The following is an 8,186-nucleotide window of genomic DNA, read 5'->3' on the forward strand; positions in this document are numbered from 1 at the left end:
AAAATTATTAATTGGTTGAGCTGGAATACCAGAAACAAAACTGCAGTTCATAATGTGTCACAAACAGTTTGTGACTTCACATTTAAGTGATGCATGCACTTAAAACATGTAAAATGCTAATGTGCATTTTCTTTTTTGCCACTCTCATTTTAATTTTAAAGTTCAACTGTGTGTCAAGATGGTGCTGCGTGTTTTTTTATTTATTTTTTTATTTAACTAAATCGCCTGTAGAACTGTTTCAGTGAAACAGTGAGTCTTTACCTCGTCGGGGCCGGGATTGAATTCATATCCGACAGCCACACACTTAAAGCCGTAGAAGCAAGCTTTCTCGTCTTTCACGTAATCTGAGGCCGTTTCCAATGAAAAGAGAACTTCGTTTCCTGAAGGGAGAAAAGGCGTTGAAATTGATTAAGAGATTTTATATGTTCAGCAAGATGCCTGTGACAAAGGCTGCATAATAATCTCATTTACAGCTAGGAATTCTCGTTAACTGATAAATGAAAAACATACTACTGAACTACTGTCTTTAGTATGACGGTGATTCATTTTTCTACCACATTCTTTGTTTAAAATGCTGGTAATACTATCATTAAACTGTACCAAAGGGTTTTTTCCTGCCTCCTATGATAATTTGTCCCATCCTTTCTGATACTTGACATCACAACATAATTGACTATTTCAGGATTGTATTTAAATCCTCACATCACGATTGTGGCAACATCAGCAGTGTCACACAGACCTGAGGCTAATAGCTGCTGTCCTGTTAGATTAGTATTGACAAAGTAGTAACATAACACTCTGTGTTCATTCTTTATCTAACCTTGTAGTAACAGCAGAGATATGGTTTGCTTAAGCTACCAGAATAAGAGATGTGGTGTCTGGGGAAACATGGAAGCAAGACGCAAGGAAGTAAGGGAGAATGAACTTCAGGAAGAAAAGACAAGTAAAGGAGTGAGAGGAAGGAAACAAGAAAGAAAAGGAATAAAGGGGAAAAAAGGAGAGAGAAGGGAGGAAGGACACAAGGATGGAATGGATGCAAGACAACAGGAAGGTAGGGAGGATAAGAAGGAAAAACCCAAAGAGGGATAGAAGCAAGCGCACAAGGAACAGAGGAAGGAAGAACTTGTGAGAGAAAGGACAGGAGGACACCAGAACAAAAAAGGAGAGAAAGGATAGAAGGAAAAAACATAAGGAATAAAGGACACAAATAAGAAAAGAAACATTTATCTAAACTCATCAAGACATGGAAAGCCCTGAGGTCAAATTCCAGGCCTTACCAGACCATGTAGGATCCCTAATTAGGATCAACAAAACAAGAACAGATTTTCCCAGGTGTAATAATCTCACCTGGAAGCACCAGCACGGTGGTGGGCCAGCCAGTGGAGCCTGAGAACTTCCTAAGTTCAGTCCACGTGTTGATGGTGTCGTGGATCAAAGGCTTCCCACCCAGGTTTGACAGGTGGAGAGTGCGGCTGGGGATGAGCAGCCGAAGGGCGTCCTCCGGTTGCGCGGTCCCACACTGCGGATCAAACTCTATGGTGGTCCATCGAACGCAGTCTGGGAAGGAGACCTGAGAGCAGAAACGACGACTTAAGCGCCTCGCTGCATGTTTTGATGATTTATTGGTACGGTTAAAAGGTGAAGTACCCTATATTGTGTGACCCCAGCTTGCTTGTACGGGTGGTCGCTCTCGATCACAGAGTAGTGGTTTGAAGTGGTGCAAGCCGACAGGCCGATCTCAGGCTGGTTCCCGGTGGTGCTGTCAGTGGATTGGTTGGGGTTAAAGGAAGGCGGGGCGTATTTTTGGTTGAGGGCAGAAACGGCGGGTAGCAGCTCTTGAACTAGGCCGAAGACCTCAACAGCAGCCTGCAAGTGGAAGAGGAGACATTACACCTCATGATATCAATTAAAGTTTTTTGTTTTTTTTGGTAGCACTGGTCAAAGCTTGTAGCTTCTACCTTTGGCACAGAGGCAGCAACAGGTCCAATGTAGGCCAGAATGAGCGGCAGCAGCATGGAGAAGAGGCTGGAAGAACTTAACAGCTCTGGAATGTCATCAGCTGCAAAGAAGATAGGACAACTACTGTAAAAAAAAAAATCTGAATGCATATGTCTTCAGCTACAAAGTTTCTCCATCATATTAGCTTTTGCACTTACCATCAACTGCAAAAGCCCTGTGGAGAAGGTCCTTTGCAGCTCTGACCACAGCACTAACCACAGACAGAGCTCTGCTACAGTTCTTGTCCTCCTCGTTGGCTTTGCTGAGCAGCTGAGACTGGAGGTCTCCATCGTATTCGCTCCTTCAGTTATTATTTAACAAATGTGTTAAATAAAAAGAAACCTTGTAGACAATATATAAGAATTGATTGGCTCTGTGTTTACCTGTAGTAGAGAATCTGAGGGATCTGACCCCTGGTCTGATTGGTTCCATTGCTACTCAAGCTGCAAGTGCTAAAGGTGAAGGAAACGCCGTCTGAGCACTGCACCGTCGTCATTCCTCCGTCCCCATTGGCCGTCCTGCTGCCGTAGTTACGCAACCGAACAGCGTATTTCACCCCTTCCTGCAGCAGAAAATAATTCACACTTTAATACTCGGCTGTAGATCTTTGAAGCTTGAGAGAAATCCCTGAACGGCCTGTTCCAGAATGATCAAGTACCTTTAGCGGCACCGCCTTGTCCAGGCGGATCTCCGCAATATCGCTGGGAGAGTCATCAGTGCTATAGGTGCCCTTCACCAGCTCTAAAGACGTCCACCTGTGAGAATGTGCCGAGTCGCCAGGGTGTTCCGTCTGCGCCTGAAGGACACGTATACAAAAGTTGGAAATAATTTTTTTTTTTTGAAAACCGGCCAAGCAACAACACAGCTAAGTGTTAGGAAAAGCTAATCTAGGCAGAAAAGACTTATGAGCGCTTACGTCGTCAGCCAGCACCTCCAGCTCGTACTCATGGATGCCCCCTCCTCCGTAGACGCAGACCCCGACCAGCACGACGCCCGGCTTGTCCACCGTCAGACAGATGGCGTCCGGGGAGCCGTTGCCTGTGTTCCAGCTGCGACCTTGGCTTGTTTTGGTGAAGCGGTTTGGAGATGCTTTCACAGAGTGGAGCGAGTTCAGTCCATCAACCTAATAAAAGAAGCACACAGAAAGACATGTACCCAATAGCTTAGGTTTATTGAGAAATTAGCAGCAATGGTTGCAGGAAGGCAAAACGGTATATAATAAGTGACATGGATCAGGTCGAATATTAAAGGAATAAATGCAATATACAACTAGGGATGAACTGATACAAAAAAAAAAAATGGGTATCTATATCCAATACATATTGCCAATGTGGCTGATAATCAATATGATGAGATGCCAATTGAGTTCAAAATATCAACTCAATTATTTCGTCTTTGTTTTAAGATAAAAGTGAATTATGATTTTACAACGACTCTCAGACAGTGAGGTCTCTTGTGCTACTAAAATAAATAATGGTGGTTTATGGCAGAAAGGCTAAAAAGGAATGCTCTTAATTATAACTACTATAGAGAAATTGGATTTAGCTGAAACTGTTTTAGCAGGTTAAGCCTGAACAGTAATTAAAACCCAGGAACCAACAAGAAATCTCCGATTCCAAATGACAGGATTACAAAAAACTATGAAAATATACTATCAAAAATAAACTTTATCTCCTAATGATAAATAATAAATAAAATAAAAAATAAAAATAAATAAAAAAATAAAGTTGCTATTTCTTCCACCCTGATGGGAGTTAAGGACCAGACAACTGCTGAGATACCTAATCGGGTACACTGAGGAGGAAACAGTTGTTTCCCTGACAACAGACTGAGGAGAAAAACATTGCTGTGGGGGTGCTGCTGTCAAGTGATATTGCTATGGCAACAGGATTCCTGACTGCAGCGACTGATGATAATAATAGGGAGTGTGCATACAAGGAAGGCTGACAAGCATTTGGCCACTCCTATCTAATGAGTCATCAAAACATAAAGGACAGCAAAATGCCCCTCGGCCCCCCGCCCTCCTTCAGTTTGTTGCTGTTTTTTTTTTTTTTAAGAACAGGAAGGACAAAGTGTCCGTAACTGTCACAAGCTAGTTTGGTGACAGTTTAAATGAAATTAAATGGCAAAAGATCGCCAATAAGCAGAGGGAATAAAAGGTCTGGGTGTGACATTTGATTAAAAAATGAAGAAGRAGATTCAAGTCATTTGATAAACTAAAAGAGACAGAAACATGAGATGAAAATGCAAAAAGCATAAATATCAAAGTTAAGCACTAAAGATTGATTTTGTGTATATACTCTCAAAAAAAAAAACACACAMAAAAAAAAAAACAGGTCACTGAGTGACCATAAAGCTCGTGATGATGGTGAGGTGTTTGCCAAACCCAAGCCTCGAGGCGAACGCTCTTGTTGTTTGTGTTTTGTTGCTCTCAGTGAAGTGAAGTGGATGTGAGGCTACCTCGGAGCCCATGGCGGACGCTGTGAGCTCAGAGACGATGGAGGCCAGCAGCCCGCAGGTGTTGGAGACCAGGTGAGGGGAGAACAGCTCCACTTCCTTCCTCAGAGTCTTCCTCACCGGCAGCACCACGATCACCAGCATCTTCTCCAGCACTTCTCGGAAACTGGTCATACCCATCAGGTTCTCCTCSGTCTGAAACAGGAAGCCACGTTACACATGGGAATTTTCTTAAATGCTGATGTAACCGAGTTAAAACACATTTCTCTTTCCATTTGAAAACTTCMTACTTCTCTAGATTAAAATGTGAAGATTTTGGTCCATTTTTAATTTTTTAATTTTATTATCTTTATGTAATGGAAATCACAAAGCTCAAGTTGGCTCCTGATTTAGTATARAAAATTCAAATCTATGATTTGGTGAAAAGGATAAGTCGACCACTAAATACAGATTTTTTTTTTTATTTAAACCCAAGTTCATAACCTGGGGTTGCTGGGATATGTAGCCGTTTTAATTACTTTTTTGGCATTAATTTTTTTTGTATCCATGAGTCCAATTGAAGACCCAAACAGGTGAAATGGCCACATGTGATTTCTGAATGAGCATGTATATCACTGGGTTTCCTATTAGTGACTGTGACAAAACTGAATTTGTGAATTGTCAAAAAAACAAACAAAAAAAAAACAAAAAACAGAATATATGTAATTTCCATATAATTGAGTAAACATTTCTCAGTAATTGGTTTTCGTCTTTCCATACTTATCCAAAAATGTAAAATGATAAAAGCAAATTCCACAGAAACAGTTAAGCAAGATTCAAGAAAATCTATTCACAGGGTGAATATCGCTGCCGTCAAAACTTACATGGCTTAGTTTCTCCATATGGGCCACCAGCAGGGGGAAGCGATGAGCAAGGGCAGAGTCATTCTCCGTGCTGACTTGCTTCACTAATGAACGCAGCAGCACTTCTCCATCGTATGCAATGGGCAAGATGGATGTCAGCTTGACTGAAGTGTTACAAAGAGCTGACATTACAGCTGCCAGCAGACGGCTGCTGGATGTGCGAAAATTTGCCTCAGCAATGTCCTGGATTACAAGGAGAGAAAGAGAATTTTTTATTCATTTATTTTTTTCCTCAGAGTGAAGGTAAATTTTAGCTTCTGGAAGAATGAAATCCTCCTACCTGGTCTAGACAGTTGAGCAGATCACAAAGACAAGCCCACTGCAGAGCTGGAGTTGGGTAGAAGGAGTGAAAGCAAGCGGTGAATGTGTTGTGGCACTCCTGCAGCACAGCTTCCAGCAAGGTAAGAGGCTGAGACAGGTAGCCCTGAGGGTCATTRTCCAGTTTAGTCAGGCAGTTATCCATGCCTTCTGACAGGATCTTCTTCAGCAGGCTGCGCGTCTTTCCCACACACTCGGCCAGCTTGCTGGACTCCTCCACCACAGCTTTGGTGCTGGCTGTAAATCAGACAGAACAGAGCATTATTATTCTTGCAATGAATACAAGTGGTGTTTATTTTATTATTTTCTGTAAGAATACCTGCGCATAGGAAAAATCACATTAATAATAGCACACTGGTTTCTTTTACGGCCGCAGCTGACRATTATCTTAGTAATCAGTTAATCTTACAAWTATTYTGATTAGAAATATGCACAGTCTACAGATTTAACCACTTAGGCCTTTTTATACAATATTAAAAGTACATTAAAAGATTCAAATAAACAATTACATTTTTTTTTAAATAAGAAAAACATTTTACTGCCTAAAATACAGTACCATAGCATTCCGTTTGTAAATCTGAACCAGATGAAGCTAAAACTATACTAYGCGAGTATATAGTTTTGTAGAGTTTTTGGCTTAATTACTACTCTGAAATGCTTTTCACTAAAAGGCCTTTTTTGAGTATGTGTGCTCAATTTAACAATCAATCGATTACTAACTCAATCGGATTAATACTTAATCTGATTGATCGGATTAGGCAGTTTCTGYGTTGCAAAGAAATGTTAAAGATTCAGCATYTTTCAATCCAAGTAATGTGTTTTTTCCAAGTAAAATCTTTTTAGCCCTTTTTTAAAGCAAGAGTACAGAAGTTAAAGATAAACTTATAGTATATATTTTCTTCATTGCTCAGTCTTTAAATATACAAGGCTCCTACATTTTGTCCGTTTAAATATTCTATGCTTATTATGCAAGCATTTTTTTTTCTAGATTTGTTCCACAGGTTTTTATGCAATTCTGGACATTCAAGCAAAAAACTCAGGACTATACATAGGAGTCAAGAACATGTAAAACAGGGTGGATGGATGAATGCATTTGAAAAAGAAAATAAAGTGTGAATTCTGTACTTYGTTTTTATCTAGACCTGAAAAACACTTAAACATATTTTTTCCAGACTCTAAAGGTGTTCCTACCTGCAATGGGGAATATCTCACAGATGTAAACCCTGAGCAGGCGGAGGCAGCACGTGCCAACAAAGCGGAGTCTCTCCAGGTCCAGCAGCGTTGCCGTGTACTGGAAACCCTTCAAACCTCGAAGCTCCTCCACTCCCAACACCAGGGTGGTCCAGCTCCAGTGAAGAACACTCAGCAGAGACTCAAAACACTCCTACAAGCAAAGCGATAGTCAAAAAAAAATAAAAAATTCACTTACAAACATAGTTATTATCAAAACACACACACACACACACAAAAAAAGCTCACCACCGAGACCGTTCGAGCAAATGACCGCTTCAGGATGTGAACTGGTTCACTGGTTTGCTGTTTTCCTTTGGAAGCGTTGCCATCGTGGGATGGAAGCCTAGTGTTAAACATCAAAATTATTAACCCATTTCTTCATTATATTTAGCCAATTGCTCTTAAATGTGCAATATAAATAAACTTGATTTGAATTTGGAATTTGATAAACCTACAGGCAGACACAGAGCCTTGAAAGTAATAAAAGCTAAATTGTACATGTTGGTCTACATGCAAAACATTGTGTGGTGGAAAAGTGACACTTTGAGTGTGTTATGGTGGCGGCAGCATCATGCTGTGGGGTTGCATTACTTTAGCAGAGAAAGATAGAATTGTCACAACTGATATGAAACATCAAGAGAACTAAATACAGGATAATGATGGGCAACACTTTCAGCCTCTAWATGCACACCACACWTTTCAGATTTTCCATCTACTTCACAATTATGTTTTACTTTGTGTTGGACTACGATTGTGATTGAAACATGACAAAAAGTGGAAAAATACAAAGCAAATGCATACTTTTATCAAACAAAGTGTGGAAAAATACAAAGTATATGAATATTTTCCCCAGGCATTGGAATGCTTAAATAACTTTCAACARAATGTAGAAATGTAGCTCTGCTTGCCTGTAGAGTAGCTGAGGAATCTGACCCGCATTAACATCGGTGCCATTGTTGGATTTCTTGGAGCTTTTGAACTGAAAGACAACACTAAAAAAGAAAAAAAAAAACACACACACACATTTGATACACTAATTCAAGGGTATAAAAATATTTATTAGCTTAAATGCAATAATGCTTCACCCGTCGTCAGTTGTGATGGTTGCCTGTCCGTGGGAACCGCAGTCGCTGCTGGGGCCAGAGACTCTGGCCCACGCCACGTACCACCAGCCCAGCTGCAGCAGCACCGGCTCGTCAAACATCATGGCGTATTTCTCCCTGGAAACAAAAAGAACCATCAATTTAAGCCAAGCATGTAGGCAGATCACAAAAAAAA

The 8,186-nt window shown here is 40.7% G+C and overlaps 1 protein-coding gene across 1 annotated transcript in view; it reads right to left on the reverse strand.

Annotated features, from left to right (window-relative positions):
• The window catches only part of mycbp2 (MYC binding protein 2), a 67,045-nt gene that overhangs the window by 29,578 nt on the left and 29,281 nt on the right, over positions 1-8,186 (reverse strand). Inside the window, exons 26-40 of the mRNA XM_017309059.1 lie at positions 7,994-8,128; positions 7,817-7,900; positions 7,155-7,251; positions 6,867-7,059; positions 5,638-5,912; positions 5,319-5,540; positions 4,459-4,650; positions 2,915-3,121; positions 2,657-2,794; positions 2,382-2,560; positions 2,157-2,299; positions 1,959-2,059; positions 1,648-1,866; positions 1,348-1,570; positions 262-380 (exon numbers count right to left, since the gene is read on the reverse strand). Coding sequence (XP_017164548.1) covers positions 262-380; positions 1,348-1,570; positions 1,648-1,866; positions 1,959-2,059; positions 2,157-2,299; positions 2,382-2,560; positions 2,657-2,794; positions 2,915-3,121; positions 4,459-4,650; positions 5,319-5,540; positions 5,638-5,912; positions 6,867-7,059; positions 7,155-7,251; positions 7,817-7,900; positions 7,994-8,128 — 2,527 coding nt within the window. The remainder of the gene's footprint in view (positions 1-261; positions 381-1,347; positions 1,571-1,647; positions 1,867-1,958; positions 2,060-2,156; positions 2,300-2,381; positions 2,561-2,656; positions 2,795-2,914; positions 3,122-4,458; positions 4,651-5,318; positions 5,541-5,637; positions 5,913-6,866; positions 7,060-7,154; positions 7,252-7,816; positions 7,901-7,993; positions 8,129-8,186) is intronic.

Source organism: Poecilia reticulata, linkage group LG2, assembly GCF_000633615.1.
Source record: "Poecilia reticulata strain Guanapo linkage group LG2, Guppy_female_1.0+MT, whole genome shotgun sequence".
NCBI classification, from domain to species: domain Eukaryota; kingdom Metazoa; phylum Chordata; class Actinopteri; order Cyprinodontiformes; family Poeciliidae; genus Poecilia; species Poecilia reticulata.